We start from the raw sequence: 18,418 nt of genomic DNA on the forward strand, positions 1-18,418 counted from the left end.
GGGAGGTACGCCTCTGCCAGAAGGCCTCGTGAACCCGGAGGCTGCTGGGGCAGCGGTGCCGGCGGGCGAGGCCTTCCTCTGCGCGGGGCCGAGGAGGCTCCCCTCGGCTCCGCCTCCGGCTCCCGCGTTGCTTCTGAGCCCCTGCCCCGGAGGCTTCTGCGTGGCTCCCGGGCAGGACGAGAATGACCCTGCCCGCCCCCGCCCCCGCCCCCTCCTCACCGTCCTTCTTGATCTTCTCGTTGAGGTTGTTGATGTAGATGGTGTGGTTGGGGCGGGGCTCGGGGACGGCCATGGCGCCGGAGACCTTCCTGGGGGGGACAAAAAGGCGGTTGGGACGAGGCCGCGACCCCCCCCTCCCCTCGGCCCCACGCCAGCCCCGACAGGTAGGCCAGCGCCTTACAGGCCGGACTGTTCCAGCGGGGCGGCTGCGGGAGGCCCTTCGGTCCGGATGGCGCCCGACTGCCCCGGTTTCCCGGACCGGGGAGAGGAGCCCACCTGCACGTGCGAGCGGACCGCCTCTGTCCGCGACTGGCTGCTGCCAGACACCGCTGCCCTCGTCCTCCGCCCCGACGATCCTACCCAATGGCCGCTGCGCTCCTTCCGCGAGCTCAGATTGGGCAGCCTCCTCCCGGTTCCCAGCGCAGCTCGAAAACAGGCAACCCGATTGGACTGCTGAGGTGTCACTCTCCCAGCCGCCGCGTCTTATTGGCTTGCGGAAACCTAACTGGCCGCCCGATAAAAGGCGGGGTAGACAGCCAGGCGGGGGCTGGAGGAGAAGGCGCGTCCGCAGAGGGCTTTTTTCTGCCAGTCGTGATTTCCGGAAGAGCGACCCTTGACCTTTTGCTGGAGCCAATGAAAGACCGTTCCGGCCTTCGCAAAGGGGAACTGTGGCCGCCTTGTGCTAAAAAGGCCGGAATGGAGCCCCAGCCGCGCCAGGCGCGAGCACGTGATCTCTGACGTCTCTCCTATTATCTTATGAGAAGGACGTCAGGGGTTCAAGCCGCCCCCCCACCTCCAAATGCCGCTGCTCCTGGAGGGGCGGCCGCCGCCCCCTCCCCCGCCGCCGCCGCCGCCGCCGCCCCCGCCGAGCGGGGCCCAGCTGCTCAAAGCGGCGCTGGAGCAGCCCGTCCCTGGACGCCAGGACGACATTCGGGAGTTGCTGAGGCGCCGCAGGGCCAGGTGTGGCATCCACGGCCTCCCGCGCTATTGGGCAGGCTGCCGTGACGTCACAGAACGTCCGCAGCCCTTTCAGCTGTTCTGGCCTGGATCGTGACGGGCTGCCTGTCATCTTTTGCTGAAACCGGCAGAAGACTGAGCCCTTCTGCCTGTGGGGCCGCGGGGTGATTGGAGGCTCTTGTGCTACAGTGACCAGGCTGTGGAAACCAAGGCGTGTGGCGTGGATGGCGTTCTCTTGCATGCTGCAGTGGTGTCACGGAATGTCCATACACGGTCCAACTTCTTGGGGATGGTCTGGTCTGAATCGTTTTGGGGGTTTGCTCTGAAGTCTGAGGAGGAGTACAGGCCTAAAAGTTGGCCTTCCAATGAGCCTGTGTTTCTTTTCCCTAGACCAGTTCTCAGTTTGTTGTTATGGGCTTTCTGGGCTGTGTGGTTGTGGTCTGTTAGAGCTGGTTCCTAACATTTAACCTGCATCTGTGACTGGCATCTTCAGAGATGTATCACAGAGGGAAGTGTACTGCAGCACACTTCTGTGATACACCTCTGAAGATGCCAGCCACAGATGCAGGCGAAAAGTTAGGAACAAGATCCACCAGACCACCGCCACGCAGTTTGGAAAGGCCACAACAACCAGTTGAATCCAGCCGTGAAAGCCTTCGACAATACAGTTCTCAGTTTGTTTCTGGAACTTCCTGTGCATGCAAGATTGCTTTAGCAGCTCCTACCTCATTCCCAAGGCATGGTACTTTCTAATTGCAATTCTTTTTTCTCCTCTGGATTAAGCATTTTCTCCTGACAGCAACCTCTTCAGTAGTGTCCCATGTTGTCTTTTGTGTCTTTATTTTACATTTCCTGTAAGGCTTCCGAAGTTTCAGTAGTGGACGTGCAGCTTAGCCTCATTTCCTTCACTCTGATTTAAGTGCTTGGGTATAAACTCCCTATTCTTTCAATTATGCAGAAGAAAAAAGTACATGGAATGTTGGGACAGACCCTTAAATGGCTCTGATGGCACTCTCTCCTCTCTTTCAGCTTCAGTGAGCACTTAAAGTGGATCCTTTTCAATAATCCTGTGCCTTCCTTAATTCAGAAGGGCCCACAGTGAGTATTCTTTTTTTTTCTCCTTTACTGTAAAAGGGCTTTGTGTGGTAAGCGATGGTAGCTGTATGTGATGGTAGCCAATAGAAAGAAAGTTCCCTTTCTGTTCTTCTGTTATATTTTTACTCTACCCATCTTCCAGGGAATTGTGCATTGCGAGCTGGAAGGGGTCATGGATGCCATATATCCCCCTACTCAATGCAGGATCAGCCTAAAGCATCCCACAACAACCCTGTGAGGCTGGTTAGACTGAGTGACTATGACTGAGTAGGGCTCTTTATGTCTAACTGCTTTTTCAGCCTGGAAGTGTGTTGTCCTAAAAGCAATCATCTAGGATCTACATGGCAGAAAAACAGTGCGTGTGTCTGGTCCAAGAGGCCACCTGTTGAGTGACGTAGCAGAGAAGGAAATTGCACCCAGCTCTGAACACTAGGGAGGGACAGACAGATGTGTCTTTTCAAGACACCCAACTCAGTATCAAGCATAGGCACCAGTGTTGTAAAGATATCATTTGTTTTTAAAAATCAAGTTTCTAAGCTCTTGTGGGTACTGAGAAATGCTTGGAAATGTGTGACAAATCCTCACTCAGGAGGGGACATGCAATAAGCAGAGCCTTTGTGAGCAGAGGATGAGGATAATCTTCTCTAAACGGAGGCTAGTGGAGGAGAATAAGCAGCCATAATGAATGCTTTTGGCTTTAGATAGCTTTTGATACAAACTATGAAAAGCCGACAGCCATATGACCTTTCTTGTCTTTTGTCTTTCTTTAGGTGTGGTCTGGTAGCCCTCTGGATGGCAGGAGCCCTGCTCTACCCGCCAAAGATGCCTTCCCCGGAGGAAATTGTGCAGGTAGCTTTGGATAGAGGTTACACCGCCCAAGGGGAAATGTTTTCAGGTTGGTAGTGGACAAAGAATGGTGAGCAGAGATGCCAAGTGTGGCCTCTCAGTCTTTCTCATTGTGGGTCCGGGGGTAGGGAGGCGACGTGTACACATGTTCTGGCAATGTGTACACATGAAGCTGTCTGGCTGCACTCTCGTACATGAGGCTGGGGGGCCCGCTAGCAAGCTGCTTCTTGCCCCCCAACATGCCTCCCCCCTTCTGCATGCTGCAGCTGCTGATATGGCCAGGCTGGCCGAGGAAGTGCTCCCCTGCCAAGCAGAGCTCCTGTCTGGAGGCCTGGAAGGACAAAACCGCGAGAGGCTCCTTCAGCATCTCCTTGCCGGCCTCCCTCTGTTGATACCGTATCCTGTCTTGTGGAACTCATTGGGCAGTGCCTGCAGTGGTTGTGGGGGGGGGGGGGGGGGGGCACAGTGTTCTTGGCCTGTTGTTGCACTGCCACCTTCTTTACTACCCAGCAGTGGGACTCAGCAGGTCCCCCTCCCCAGCCAAACCTTAACACCCAGCCCAGATATGACGAGGATTCCAACCATGAACCATGCCTCCGGCGCGGTTACAAAGCTCACTGGGCTGTGGTCTCAGGTACGTGGGGCTGCTGGCTGAGACACAGTGGGGTGAAAGAAAGGCCAGCCAAATCCACACTGGGCACGGAGGTCTTCCATAGGAACAAGTAGATTAAGGGAAGAGGAAAATGTCTTGTCAAAGACTTCCACACCAGATTTAACTGGTTGTTGTGGGCTTTCTGGGCTGTGTGGCCATGGTCTGGTAGATCTTGTTCCTAATATTTCACCTGCATCTGTGGCTAGCGTCTTCAGAGGTGTACCACAGAGAGACGTGTGCTACAACACAGCCACAGATGCAGGCGGAACGTTTGGAACAAGATCTACCAGACCACAACCACCCAGCCTGGAAAGCCCACAACAACCAAGACAAATGTATTGGTACCCATTCCAAGATGTTAGCCCTACCAGCTGCTGGCACCTTCAGTGTCTTCGTACCATGACGAACCTGCCCCTTCTGGATGCACAGCCTGCACAGAACAGATGATATTCCCTCAAACAGTGATGGCAAACCTTTTAGAGACCGAGTGCCGGGGCGGAGGGAGGGAGGGGGAACTGCACCCGGGGCACATGTGTGCCTTGCGGCCCTGCCATACTCCAGTCCGGCCCCATCCGGCCCTTGCCACCTCTTCCCCGCCCCTTCCCCCCATCTTTTTTTAGGAGTCGTTGATTTTACTGTTTTATGTTTGAGTTCTCCTGAGCCTCCAACGAGAAGGGTGGCCTTTAAGTAAAATGAATGTCCTTCAAACAAGAAGTGAACGTGAACTAAGGACATAGGTAAGGGGGGGGGGGAGTTCTTGGGTTCAACCTTCCCCATTACATGTCTGAAGCTCCACCCCCCGTTTGTTTTTTTGTATTTTAAAGTGTTTTTTCAATTGTCGGCCTGCAGGGGGCGCAGTTTTTAAGACATCAGCACCAAACTTTCAGGGTATCTTTAGGAGAAGTTATGGACCCCCAAAGTGGGTGCCCCATCCCCCATTGTTTTCAACGGAAGCTAATAGAAGATGGGGGCTACACCTTTGAGGATCCATCACTTTGGACCCCCTGAACCAAACTTCACCAAACCTGGGTGGTATCATCAGGAGGGTCTCCTAAAGATACCCTAAAAGTTTGGTGCTGCTAGCTTAACAATTACACCCCTGACAGCAGGCACCCCCCCAAATTTCCCCAGATTCTCCTTTTAAATATACCCCCTTTGGCATGGATTTAAAGGGAGAATCTGAGGCCCCCAGTTTAAACATTGAAAGTGATGCTGTTTAAGGGTGGGGGAGAATCCATCCCCAAACAGCATCACTTTCAATGTTGTTTTAACTGGGGACCCCAGATTCTCCCTTTGAGGTGGATTTAAAAGGAGAATCTGGGCTCCCTAGTTTAAACACCATTGAAAGTGATGCTGTTTGGGGTGGATTCCAGCATCGCAGCGGCTGCTGGGGGGGGTGGACTCAGATTTTGCACTAGGCTCCATTTTCCCTAGCTACTCCCTTTGCCTGGAGGGGAGAAGGGACTGCCGGCTGGGAGCCCAGCCAGTGAAGGGGGCGGGGGGGAGGGAAGTCTGTCATCCCTGGCCTTGGAGAGCTGCTCCAATGGGCCTCCCAAGAGCCTCTTGGCCCGTCTCTGACTGGGCAGCAGGTGTGGTGGGTAGTGTCGTACTGAGATTTGGGAGCCCCGAGTTCGAATCCCAAGTCTGCTGCAGAACCTAGCTGGATGACCTCAGCCCAGTCACGTGTTCTCAGACTCTGCTACCTCGGAGGGCTGTTGTAAGGATGACAGTGGAGAGCTCTGGGAAGAAGAATGGAGTTCCCAAATGTGTTAGAGCGCTCCCTTCTCTTTCTTCTCTACTAAGCTCCTCCAAATGTTTATATTTCTGTTGGCATATGTTTATATCCTCCAAATGTTTACATTTTTGTAATGTTTACACTTTGTAACTTTTTATATTGTATTTTTATAAGTATATAAGCTGCCTTGAGTCCCTTGGGAAATTGGTGGGGTAGAAATGTAAAATATACATTTAAAAAAATAAGTACTGCGGCTGGGACGGGGCTTGGGGAGGCATGGCCACACCCCTGGGGTGGGTGGAGGCGTGGCCTCGCCCCCGAACCTCCCATAAAAAATCTATACCTACGTCCCTGAGGTGAACACAATCTGTGCCAGGCGGCTCCTCCTTCTAGTCTCTTGAGCTGTATCATTTGGAGGGGGGGGGGCGCGGGACTGTGGATCAGAGGTGCAGTATCTGTTTGGCATGTGAAAGGTCCTGGGTTCAATCCCCACCTACTCCAGTTAAGAGGTGAAATAAAAGACTCTGGAAAGCTGCTACTGGTTAGAGTAGCCAATAGTTGACTTTGATGGTCTGATTCAGGATAAGGCAACTTCACGGGTGTCAGTGTTTTAGAACTTCTTGGCCAGGTGCCACTGAAGGAGTAGCCCAAGCAAGGGGCGTGGCTTCCCTCTCACCCCACCCACCCTTTAAGCCTGTGGCATCAGCCTTCCAGCAGAGTTTCCAGGATGTTTGGTCTGTGTCTGAAAGTGAGTCATCCAACTTTGCAACAATGATCATTTGCATAATTCTCCCACAGGCAAGAGTTCAGTTTCAGTACTTCCAAACACGAAAAGAAAAGCTACAGAATTTACTTTACCCAAAGCCTGTGGTTTCAGGATGTTTCTGATCCTAGCAGGATCCTAAGATGGGCAGCATTGAATGGAAACACAACTGTCAGGGTAGGGAGGCTAGTGCACATGGGAGGGAAAATGGCGTGAGAGTGGCTGGGGGAAGAAGGCGGGGCTCACAGACTTCACACACACCCCTTCCTTCTTTTTCCTAGGAGCTCTGCTAGGAGTGAAGGGAGACCCCCAGTTGCCAGCCTACCAGGAAGACAAGGAAATGCCCAGATTCTTTTATGCCACCCCTTCTTGTGCCCTGTTTCCCCTGGGGGCTGTGGCTGAGGTATACCTGCTTTCCAAACAGGGCAAGAGCTGCCGCTACCAGCTGTGGAACTACCAGCAGGTACAAGAGAGCAACGCACAGCTGACAGACTTCAGCCCCCGTCGGGCAGCTGACGGCAAGGTCTACATTGTGCCTGCAGAGGGGGTGCGGGGGGGGCTGTGTGGCAAAGCTGTGCTGCTGCGTCCTGTCCCTGCCCACCAGCTGCCTGAGAAATGAGGTTGTTGTCTGAAGAGAAGAGACTTGGGACAGTTGCTGAAAGGAATGGAGCAGGCTGATGGGCCACGATCCCTCATGGGAAGGGTCACTTACAGGGAAGTGGGCAGGGGTTGCTCAGGAGCAGAATGTAATGTTGATCACATGGTTATCTCATCCTTCCAACAAATCCAATGCCTTTATTCTGCTGTGTCTTCACAACAGCCTTTTGAGGTGGGCTGGCACAACTGGGAGTTTTATTTTTTTCTAATAAGCACAGCAGTTGGCTTCCCTTGCCTGAGTGAAAACAGGATGGCATATTTTTTGCTTGCAGCAGTGAACGGCTTCCCTTGAGTTGCCCATGTGGCTGCTTGCAGCCTCACAAGAAAACTACCTGCATGGTCATGTTTTGGAAATGCCTTCCATTCTGGACACAGAATATTCTCCCTTGTCTTAGGCGGCCACTCCTTTCTATTCCAGCTCTGCTCCTTTCCAGCTGGGCAAGGGCAGGGCCATGTGTACCTCAGGAAGGCCCCTGGCTCTTGCTACAAATGGCCCTGATGGCAGGTTGGAAGCAGTAGACCACCTACTGGGCAGCATGGCCAGAATAGGAACCTGGTAGAGGGTGTATGTGTGTGTGTCTGGGATTTCCTTGATGCCACTCATTCCCTGGAGGAAAGAAAGAGTCCTGAAAGCAACCAAGCTCTGGCCAGTGGTCCGATGGTGGTGGTTTGTAGAGGCAGGTTGGGTCCTTTGCTGCACATTGACCCCAACTGAGGTCAGGCCTTTGGCATACAAACCCAGATTTCCTGATGGGCAAATGGTTGGGCTGCTGTTCTGCCATCACAGCTATCCTACATCTGTGGAATGCACTACTTCAGAGTGTGGTGGAGTCTCCTTCTTTGGAGGTTTTTAGAGGCTGAATGGCCATCTGTCAGGAGTGCTTTGATTGTGTGTTCCTGGATGACCCTTGGGGTCTCTTCCAAGTATGATTCTCATGCAAATATAGTAATACATAATTGCATATAGGGCATAGCATAAGTTAATTGTGGGACTAAGGAAGGATTCCCACTCCTTTGCTTTTCATTTTAGCATTAGAGCCTTTAGCCAATAAGATCTAATCAAGATATTAGAGGAGTTAAATGTAGAAGGGAAAGTATCTTCTAACATGTATGCAGATAATATGTTAATATCTATAAATGATTTAACAGCAGCTTTAAAACCCTTCAAGGAGGAACTTCTAAAATGTAGTGAGGTTTAAACTTTTCAAAATATTTCGCCAGCAGTACAGTTAGAAGCTTCTCATAATTTAGGAATTCCATTGGTACATAAAAGTTTTAAATATCTATTAAATTATATCTGTTAAAAGTCTATTACAAAAAAATTAAATAAAATATCAATATAATTTAAAAATATTATAGAAAGTTAAAATTGAAAATGAAAAGATGGGGTAAACAGAACATAGTATCTGTGTGACTAGCAATGGTTAAAATGTTGGTAATCGCTAAATTATCATAGTCTATGTGTTGCTGGCGCACATTCTGAGAAGACTTTAAGACACTGGCAACTGCAAATAGATTTGTTTTTAAATCTAAGAAATTGAGAACAGCAAAAACTTTAAGATATCACCCTATTGGAGAAAGAGGTTGGGCTATTCCAAATATTTGCTGAATTGCAATGATTATAAATTAAGACATTTAATTCCTTATTATGTTAGAAAAAAAGGAAATGGCAGGATATAGAGAGAGTTAATTTGGAGGAAATGCAGAATATCAGATATATTATGTGGGACTCTTTCAGACTTTAAAATACAACTCATTATCAAACATTCATAGTTCAGTTCGGGTATGGAAAAAATGGAGAAGAGTTCTATATCTGATTCTGCATCATCCAAAATTTTGCTTAGTTAAAAATTATGGTCTTTGCCCAAAAGAGCCACTTTTTGAAAAGGTATGTTTAAGAAGTGCAAATATAATCTAAGAGAAAGAGGACCTAACTGGGTTTGGAAGTAACATTCCTGTAGAATGCAATTGGATACAGATGATCAAATTTCAACTTGCAAAAAAAAAAAGATTTCGAGACCAGATGGATAAACCCCTCACTAAAAGAAGAAGGGAAACTTGTTACAAAAATATGTAAGGTATTATTGAATCACAAACAAAAGCCATCCCAGTTTATTAAAAAGAACTGGAAGATAGCATTAAATACAACTATAAATGATAATGCATGAAATAGAATATTTCAGCAAACTCCAGTCAAGTCAGTTTTGAGAAATGTACAATGGTTTTATACCCTGGTTGGGATTTATATAATGAAGGTTGGAAATAAAAATTCTTGGAAAAGTTGTGGGGAATTGGGTACATTTTCGCATGATAGTAAAGATTTGGGAATCTGTTTTTGCTGACATTAGTAGGATTATAAAAGAACAGTTAGAACCAGTGATTGAATTAGCTCTGTTAAACTTATTTTCTGATGCTAATGTAGATTGTAACCAAAAAAATGCTTATAAGTTTTTCTTGTAGTATTGGCCAGAATGGTTGTTGCTGCAAGCTGGAAGATTAATATTAGGAATTTCATAGTGTTGGAAAAACTAATAATGTTGGGATGATAAAAGGAAGATGATTTTAGGAGAATTTGGAATAATCTTGCAAGATATTTAATGGAATTTCCAGAACTGAAAATATGTAATAATATTTAATAAGTTGAGAACCAGTCTTAAATAAAGGGATTTGGACAAAAAACAACAAAGGAATCCTCTCTGTGGCCTTGGTTCCTTGCACTGTGAAATGGGAGCAACCAAAGCTCCATTATTCTTAGAATGAACACACTGAAAGTTGTAACACATCTCAAGCATTAACAATGCACCAGAATGGTCCACTGCAAATGAACAGCCTGGTGGCCAGGATACCTCCCAGATGCTGGAGATGCGTCTGTCCTTGTGGGGCTCTGATGCTTGCAGTGATTCCCCAGGCCTTGTGGAGCGCTGTGTGTGCAGCAGTGGGAACATCCAGCCCTTGAAGGTCCTCAGGAGGGACTGTGACCACAGGACAGGAAACATGATGCGGTGCTGGGGTTGGTGCCTGATTCCAGGCATGGGGGCAGCACTCCTGTTGGGGAGTGTTCTGTGTGTGTGTGTGGTGCTGAGCAGTTTGCGTTTGAAATGTGGCACTGACGTGCAAGCCAGAGGGGCCAGTGGAGTCCCAAAATGGGCTGCTCAGCACCTCTACACATAGGGTTTGACCTGGCCTTGTGCATCAGCCAGGTCCCAGTTCTCCACTGCTACAAGTGGAGGGCACCTGCTGCGCAAGGGCCCACCTAAAAGTCTCCCCAGCAGATACCTGGTCCAGCTGTTCCAACAATAAAAGGAGGATTCTTCCAATAGGAGAACATCTCAAAGACCTGGGTGGCATCTTTTTTGAGGAGCAGATTAGCACCCTGTCCTGATTCTTTAAATCCTGAGACTTCTCTGCCTACGTAGCCCAATCTCATCAGATCTCAGAAGCTGAGTCAGCCCTACTTAGTACTTGGATGGGAGACAACCAAGGGAGTCTAGGGTTGCTACGCAAAGGCAGGCAATGGCAAACCACCTCTGTATGGCTCTGCCCAGACTAGTTGAGCCTGAAATTGTCAGATCTCAGAAGCTAAGCAGGGTTGGCTTTGGTCAAGACTTTGATGGGAGACCACCAAGGAAGTCCAGAGTTGCTACACAAGAGCAAACCACCTCTGCTTGTCTCTTGTCATAAAACTCCCATGGGGAGTTGCGGTAACTCACCTGTGTCTAGATGACACTTTTCACACACACACACACTCTGCTAGTAGAATTAGGAAGAGAAGGGGTAGCAGGCATCCTCTTATGTGATATCCCAAAAGCCTCTGGGGCAGCCACTCATTTTGGGGAGCAGATCCCCAACTCTGGCTCACTATGCCTATGCAGGCACTGACTGCATGCACAGGAAAAGCAGAGGGGGTGAGTGGCACCCTATGCAGTGGCCCTCAAAGCCACATCTCTTCATGGTAAGCACATGCAGGTGGAAATCTGTTCCCAGGAGCCAGCAGAACGCCAAAGTGCTTTCATGGGGTGGGACGAAAGGAAGAATCTGAATCTTCTGGACTCACAAACAAGCATGAAAGAAAAATCACACAGTGGCACCCAAGTCTGCTCCCTTTAACATTGTTTTAAGCGTTAACGTTTATGAAGAGATTGCGATGGCACTGTGCTCTTCACCGCAGAGCGGGAGGCACCCCCAATATTTAAATCCTCCCCTGTTGCCCTACCCTTTCTACCCCGCTTTATGGAATAATGGATTTAATATGATTTTTCTTGTTCATACAATATATATACTGGCAAATGTCAGCAGCCATGTATGAGTAGCAGAGTGTCCAAACCAGAAACAGGCCAAGCATACAAAAAGGCCTGTTTGCAAAATTAAATCACTGGAAGGGCTAATGCAGTCAGAAGAGACTGGGAGCCTCATGGACATATCTTGATTACCACACCTTGCCCAGGTCTCTTCAATACAAAGGATCTAGGAAACTCCTTGTCATACGGATTGTATCTCACTGCCTTTAGCAACCAACTCCTTTACAATTGCTTCTTCCCTAGTTGTCCTGTGTTTGTGTGGAGCTGATTAGTCACTGTCAAACACAGGACAACTATAGATAATATCAAGCAAAGGGAACAAAGGCCAGGTTACTTCTGTTCAGATGCATTCACCTATTGACCTTGCTACATTGTTACTCACATGCCAAGCTACCTCTATTCAGATGGCCTCACCTATTGACCTCACAGTATATATACTCCACTTGCTTTCCTTTCCTACATCAGATCCTCTGAAGATGCCAGCCACAGATGCAGGCGAAACGTCAGGAGAGAATGCTGCTAGAACACGGCCATATAGCCTGGAAACCACACAGCACTCCAGTGATTTCGGCCGTGAAAGCCTTCGACAATACATTCTCCACTGTGGCTTGCAAACGGCAGCCCCAGAACTTGTTTAGTTCTACTGTCTTGGCTGTGGTCGACTAAGGCACCAGCCACTGTGCTCCTGCTCTCTCACTGTGGTCTTTAACTAAGACCCCAGCCAATTGCTTATAAGTGTTCTCTGAGCTGTCTGTTCATAAGCGACATACAGACAGCCAGGAAAGGGCATCCTCACTAATATTTGTGTCTAATAGCTGTCTGTCTGTACAAGACATCCAGCTTACTTTGCTCATTCGCTGCTGCCTGCGTTAAAGCGACATCAGCAATTCCCCTCCAGCCCAAATAAAGTTTTAAAATGTCTGCAACTACAGTCTCCAAAAGTGCCAAAAGCACCCTTAAGGAAGAATTACATTTTGGCACTAAAGCTCACAAATGGGTTGTGAAAGAGAGTTCAGACCCTTGGGCAGCAGACGCATTCGAATGCCCTGATCCATTCGCTACTTTTATAGAGACTTTCGCTAGCCAGTGTAAGTCCAAGAAATGGGGCTGTTCTAATAAAGCTGCTACCGCAGCCTGGGGTCTCTTCAGTGCTCTTCAGGCTTCCACCAATCAGTGTAAGCAGGCATGCCATGCTATTCAGACCATGGCAATCGCTCAGCAAAAATCGAGCGAGGAGCACGCCACTGAAACCAGAGCAATACAGATGGCGCATGAAAAAGAGCTCCAAAACCAATCCCAAGAAACAGCAGCCCTCACTGGAGATAATATGACTCTACTCGTCACCTCCCAAACTAATCAGGCCACCGCCAGCACTCTAGCAGAAGCCCAACAGCTCCTTGCTGACCAAGACCAGGAAATTCTGAGTCTCAAAGAGCAACTACATAATACCCACAACGCGGCACGTTTCATGGCCCTAGAGAACAAGGCATAGAAGCAGGAGGTCAGTCATGCCGTCTGACACCACAAAATAGCTGCCCTCAAACCACAGTTGACCATGCAGACGGCAGTGGTTGCCTCCGTTCACCCCGAGGGTCTCCTAGGCTTCCCCGGACATAATTTCCAGATAGAACCAGACGTTCCCAAAGATTCCAGGGCTACCACTTCCCTTAATCCAGCCTGGGAAGAAATAGCTCCAGTGGACCCCATAAGGATTAAACATGTAGAAACTACCGGCCCAAGAAACAGAGTTGGACACTGAAAAACTCTCCTGGTCTGAATCGGAGGCACAAGCCAGAGCGACCTGGCTAGGATCCCTTAATCAGGCCTCTGGTGTCTCTTGGATCCTCCAGGTCTACCAAAATTATTCCACAGCCACCGTCTCTGACATCACCCAGATTATGAATGAAATGCACCGAGGTCCATGCCATGACAGACTCATTCACTGGTCTTAATTTAGACTCTCTAAGTATAGTACAGTGGACAGAGCAATCGCACCCCAGCTATGGACTGACCGCACATCGAATCTCAGTCCCCGGGAGAAATCCCACTGGCCTTCCTCTCCCGCAAACAGCTCCTTGCAATTCTGGCGCAACGAGTCCCATCTAACAACGCCGGTGTTTATGATTATAACCAGGACAACTTCAAACAAGCTGTTTAAGCAGGCTTAAATCCTCAAGTGAAAATAGCCCTTGGTCCCCTGGACCCCATGAGGTTCAGTTGGCCAGAGCTCTATGAACGCCTCCGCCTAATCGCTGACATTCTAAGAGTATCCAGCACCCTCAATGCCAAACCTCCCCTAAAAAGGGCAGTGACTCCCGCTCTACCAAGCCCATCCAAGCCGTCACATATGCTAATAATAATGGCCCTCATTCAACTTATAGACAGGGTGATGGGCAACGGACATGGAAACTGCTGGGAAAGAGACCATGACCGCCTCCCTGGGAATCCCCACGGCTCAGTCCATGACTCCCGCTATGTTCCTTTACAGCCTCCGGCTCCCCGCCCTCCTACCGCGCCTCAATGCCCTATCAGCCACCCAAACATAAACAGGCTTCCTTCCAACCCGCTTCAGAAGCTTCCGCCCTCCATGGTCGAATTTGGATGACCCCAAAAGACATGGGCTATGATATGTCTGACTTTGCCAAAGTCCCCACAAATGCACTCTTGGCAGTCCTTTGCAACGCCAACAAGATGGCTCCCTCAGCACCCTCTCCGCCAATGCCTCAGCCCATTTCAGCCATCACTCCCCCCACAAACGAGACACCGTTAGCATCAGGATGCCTGGGTTTCACAAGGCTTCAGCCAGAGACCACCAGTAATCACTGGCAGAGAGCTGAAATAAAGGCAGGAATGGGAACCCATGGGAAAGAGGAAGCTGCCAGACTGCATTCAAACCTTCCTTCTCTGAAACACCCCACTGCAAAGATGGTAAAGCCAGCAGAACAAGAGGGTGAATCCAATAAAAGATTCCAAAGGCAACTCAGACTCAAACCCCAACACAAGTTTCCCCAGATTCCCCTAAGAGAGAATGGGAAAGTTGGCAAAATAAAATTGAGAAATTGGAATGTCTCATTAGGAGACAAAGTAAGATTAAAGATTTGGAACACTGCATTAAGAAACAAGATTTAGAAATTAAATAGTTTAACAAGAGCAATCAGGAGCTTGGAGAAAAAGTAAAAGCTTGTCTCAAAGACCAAATGCAAACCCACAGTGAACTTGGTAGAATAAAGTCAGAGTTAAAAACCTACGAGGCAGAAACTGCTCAAATAAAAGTTGATTTGCAAAATGCAGAAATTAAAATAGGACTTCTAGAAGAAAGCAACAGGAAAAATAATGAAGCCAGTAAGGCTGAGCCACTCCCAAGTCCCCCTCCTTCTCAAGGAGATGAGAGGATGCTTGGTGCTTCAGTTTCCCCAAAGGATGTCATAGCCTCTGAGATTGTGCATAGTTCTCAACTCAGGACTTCAGATCAAGAACAATTGGTTGCAGATGCCCTGCCTCAGTGACAGAACAAAACAGGAACAAGATAGCTGTTCCAAGAAACCTAGAATGTCTGACAAAAATCTAGTGCCAGGAAAGAGCATTTTTATTATTTTTGTTGCAGTTGAAGGGAAGAAGGGAAATTGGGAAACACATTTGAACCTTGTATAATCTGAAATCTTGGACTTCAGCTCAAAAGTAGAGCCTCCAGTTTTAGAAACAGTCATTCTTGGGAAATCTAAGGCAGGGTTTCCAAACTATTCTGACAGAGCCATGCAGAGCCAAACAGAAGCTGAACCACACCTTCAAGTGACAAGAGACTGTTAGGCTCACCCACCTGACTAACTGATCTTAAAGGGGGTGGAAGGGGATTAACTTTTTTCCCAACTGTAGCAAGAAGCTCCAAGTTACCAGCCCCACCTCTCTGGATTTGTTGTTGCTCTGTTTTTGTCTTATGTTGAGTTAGCGTAATACCCACCATCACCGAAGACTGCTTCTCACTAAGGCCCCCCCACAGACTCACACCACAAAGAGGTGCTTTGAAAAGGTGCTGAGGTCAAAGTGGTCACACACAAACCCAGTTGCTCCGTGGGGATCCGCCATTTCTAGAAAGAGTCAGAAAGGAGCTCATGCCTGACCCCTAAAGCGGGGGATGCAAGCATCTGGTCATCTTCACAACCCCCAGAGTGGGGGAAGGATCCAGATAAGAAAGAGAGAGTACTGAAGGTTTTTCACCTTCAACAGAAGTTCTCTGATGTACAAAAAGCAAGAAAATTCATCAGCAAGAACAAAAAAGACTTTTAAAATATAGCCTATCAAGATAGAAAAGTTAGAGGTTTAGAAAATATGATGGAGTTATTGAAATTAGTTACAATATATATATAGCAGAGGTTATTTAGAAGAGAAATAAAATACATACACGTGGATATATAGTAACAGAATTCTAGATACAGAGGTAATGGCATAAAACAGATTATGGATTTTCTGTGCCATTTATTTTATTACAGATTCTTATCTGTAATCAGATCAAAATAAATGACAGAATTTTTTTAGTTGAAAATAGAAAGCTGGTATAAATTATTAAGGCCATGTGGGAGTCGTGTAGTTTTATTTGTTTCTTTTTTAAAATCTCTAACATGTTTTTCTTTCTTTTACTGTTTGTAATGGGATAGATGTTTGGGGGACTGAGGGTGACATTCTATTTTTCTTTATTTCTTTCTCTATTGTTTAATTTTTTGTAGGGCGGCTGGTTCACCATCTTCTGCTTCTGTGATTATAAAAAATAATTATTTGGGGGGAAAAGCAAGAGAGAAGGAGAGCAGACAGGTTCCCTTTATCTTTCTCTCAATCAAACCAAACAGCCTGACCCCATGTAATTGGGCTCAGGTGGGTGGGGACTTTGATTAGCATTAAATAAGCCCCACCCTTTTTCGTTGCTCTGCTCCTCCGAGCCAAAGCCCCAGGTCAAAAGAGCAGCCCTGCTGCGTCCAGCTACACCCAGGAACAAGCCCAATTATATGAAGAGGTTTACAAGACAAGCCCCTGGAAGTGTTTTATCTCCACAGCATAGCAGCCTGGGAAGACCGAGAGACCCACAGCAAAGTAGGGGGGCAGACTACTCCTTTCTCCCACAATAAATAACTTCTAGATACAACAACCCTGGCTGAGCCAAACCAAGTCTCTTTCCAAAAGTTCCTGTGCCCACAGCAGAGGTGGGAATGCAGGCAGGAATTATGCCACTACCAGAGTCTCTTCTTCATCTCACCTCTGAGTCACAGTGCCCTATGAATAAATTAAAGGCAAGGCACAGGAATCGGGCTGGGTGGTGCCATTCTGATCTCCAGCTGCCCAAGGAGAGTCTGCCCAAATGGTTGGTTCATTCATTCAGCATCTTCTCCAGGATGGCAATAAGATTGTCCAGTCCCCACAGGTAGCCATCCTCGTGGTTCCCTTCCACCCAGGGCAGTCGGTGGGTCAGTGTCTGCTCTGCAGGTAGGGGCACTGTCTTGCCAAAGTCGATCATCCAGACACGCGCCAGCCCTGCATGGTTGTGGACAAACAGCAGGGAGCTCCCCACCACCTGGAAGCAAGAGGAAGTTCCAGTCACCACCTGGAAGTTCCAGTCAGGCTTCCTTGGACTGGGAGGCGGGGGATCCGTGGCTGAGCTGCGCACTGGAAGGCAACCCACCTCGTGTCCCTTGAAGAACTCCGACTGCTCCAGAGCCAGTCTCACGTCCTTCAGGCGTCCCAGGTAGCTCATCTACAAGGAAAGGAAAGAGCACTAAGAAGCTGCACCCAGCTGTATGTTCCCTGAAAGGGGAGGCAACGCTTCTTCTCCACAGTTCCTTGGTCTTCATTCCACCTGTGGTTGTGCCGACGCTCCACCATGGGGGGAGGGGTTCAGAGGACAGCTGGAGGCATCTCAGCACATTTTCCAAAGCTAATCAAGGTGGAGGGAAGGAATGAGCCCTGGGAATGGCTAAGAAAAGGGGCAGCAGGAATGCAGTCCCACATGAGCACCCATGTCCCAGCAGTGGAAATCCCCCAAGACACTGCCTGCCTGTCTCCCTTGCACATGCGGCAGCAGCAGCAGCAGCAGCCTCCTCCTCCTCACCAGAATGCACCGGTCATGGTCCATGAAGTCCCAGACAGCCTGCACCACTTGCTCCGGCTGCCGTGTCTTCTTGAAGCCGGTGCTGCAGGCGCCGTCAGCTTTCTGGGGAGAACACATCATGAACAGGTGCAAAGGGCAGACTGAATGGAGCACTTCACACAAAAAGCAATGACGGGGGGGGGGGGAGTGTCCAAGCCTCTGTCTTTCTCTGGATCACCCACACACCAACTTGTCCTAGGATCCACTCAATGTGCAGAGGCAGTGCTGGACGGTTAGTTTTTTCCCATGTCCAAGGACCATCATCAAGGGAGCTCCCCTCTTTCAGCACACACCTCACCTTGATGCCTTCAATCTGAAACCCGAGGGTGGTGGTGGAGCTGAGTGTCTCCCTCCACTGCATGTAGCGTGGCTTTAGGACAGCATGCTGGGCATGCTCCTCCGGAGTGGGGGCGGTAGGGTCCACAGCCACCATCTTGTCATACATGTCCCTGCGTGGACAGGGCTGCTCCCGTGCCTTCTCCAATTCCTCTTCAAGGTATGTCCTGTGTGTGTGGGGTGGGGGGGGGAGTGTTAGGCCTTGATGCAGCACAGACTTAGGACCACCCTGTGCAGATCCCAGGGCTCACCTGACTCCTATTTTGCAGTCCATGATGGAAGGGGCATCAAAGCTGGACAAAAGGTCCTCCATCTGGATGTAGGTCTTCCCATCATGCTCCACCAGGCCATAGTATGCAGGAACATAGGGCTGCAGGGCATCAGATGCCAGCCACTCCAGGCACTGCTGCTCACTGGAGCAGTGCTTCTTCAGGATGCACCCAAAATCTCCAGCCTTGAAGTTGCCTGCAGAGAAGCAAAGGAGAAGTGTGGATAGGCCCTGCTGGACTCCCGCATTCATAAGAACATAAGAACAAGCCAGCTGGATCAGACCAGAGTCCATCTAGTCCAGCACTTTGCTACTCTCAGTGGCCCACCAGGTGCCTTTCGGAGCTCACATGCAGGAGGTGAAAGCAATGGCCTGCTGCTGCTGCTCCTGAGCACCTGGTCTGTTAAGGCATTTGCAATCTGAGATCAAGGAGGATCAAGATTGGTAGCCATAGATCGA

At 49.0% G+C, this 18,418-nt stretch overlaps 2 protein-coding genes across 3 annotated transcripts; one reads left to right on the forward strand and one right to left on the reverse strand.

Moving 5' to 3' along the window:
- Positions 1 to 1,018: 1,018 nt before the first annotated feature.
- On the forward strand, positions 1,019 to 16,359 carry CUNH19orf54 (chromosome unknown C19orf54 homolog). Of its 2 annotated transcripts, XM_048482342.1 has the most exons (7): positions 1,019 to 1,179; positions 2,206 to 2,274; positions 3,042 to 3,166; positions 3,384 to 3,513; positions 3,681 to 3,751; positions 6,549 to 6,730; positions 15,944 to 16,359. In XM_048482342.1, exons 1-7 carry the CDS (start codon positions 1,019 to 1,021, stop codon positions 15,986 to 15,988), a joined length of 783 nt encoding a protein of 260 aa, XP_048338299.1. In that variant the 3' UTR covers positions 15,989 to 16,359. The 2 variants fall into 2 exon arrangements, with proteins under 2 accessions (XP_048338299.1, XP_048338298.1); XM_048482341.1 differs by lacking the exon at positions 15,944 to 16,359 and having other exon boundaries at positions 6,549 to 9,614.
- LOC125424907 (inositol-trisphosphate 3-kinase C-like) lies at positions 14,794 to 18,211 on the reverse strand. The gene is made up of 5 exons (XM_048482340.1): positions 17,943 to 18,211; positions 17,654 to 17,858; positions 17,317 to 17,418; positions 16,891 to 16,962; positions 14,794 to 16,782 (listed from the first exon to the last, which is right to left on the reverse strand). The coding sequence occupies exons 1-5, from the start codon at positions 18,209 to 18,211 to the stop codon at positions 16,579 to 16,581; spliced, it is 852 nt and encodes a 283-aa protein (XP_048338297.1). The 3' UTR covers positions 14,794 to 16,578.
- Between the last annotated feature and the right edge of the window lie 207 nt (positions 18,212 to 18,418).

This window comes from Sphaerodactylus townsendi, unplaced genomic scaffold, assembly GCF_021028975.2.
Source record: "Sphaerodactylus townsendi isolate TG3544 unplaced genomic scaffold, MPM_Stown_v2.3 scaffold_144, whole genome shotgun sequence".
Taxonomy (NCBI): Eukaryota; Metazoa; Chordata; class Lepidosauria; order Squamata; family Sphaerodactylidae; genus Sphaerodactylus; species Sphaerodactylus townsendi.

Bases quoted from the DNA above. Each gene is read 5' to 3' on its own strand.
- CUNH19orf54 (XM_048482341.1), top strand. From the start codon at position 1,019: ATGCCGCTGCTCCTGGAGGGGCGGCCGCCGCCCCCTCCCCCGCCGCCG. The intron at 2,275-3,041 runs GTGAGTATTCTT...GTCTTTCTTTAG, and splicing joins TTAATTCAGAAGGGCCCACA to GTGTGGTCTGGTAGCCCTCT. The intron at 3,752-6,548 runs GTACGTGGGGCT...TCTTTTTCCTAG, and splicing joins TCACTGGGCTGTGGTCTCAG to GAGCTCTGCTAGGAGTGAAG.
- LOC125424907 (XM_048482340.1), bottom strand. From the start codon at position 18,211: ATGAATGCGGGAGTCCAGCAGGGCCTATCCACACTTCTCCTTTGCTTC. The intron at 17,419-17,653 runs GTGAGGTGTGTG...TGTTCTCCCCAG, and splicing joins TTCAGATTGAAGGCATCAAG to AAAGCTGACGGCGCCTGCAG. The intron at 16,963-17,316 runs GTGAGGAGGAGG...CTTTCCTTGTAG, and splicing joins ACCATGACCGGTGCATTCTG to ATGAGCTACCTGGGACGCCT.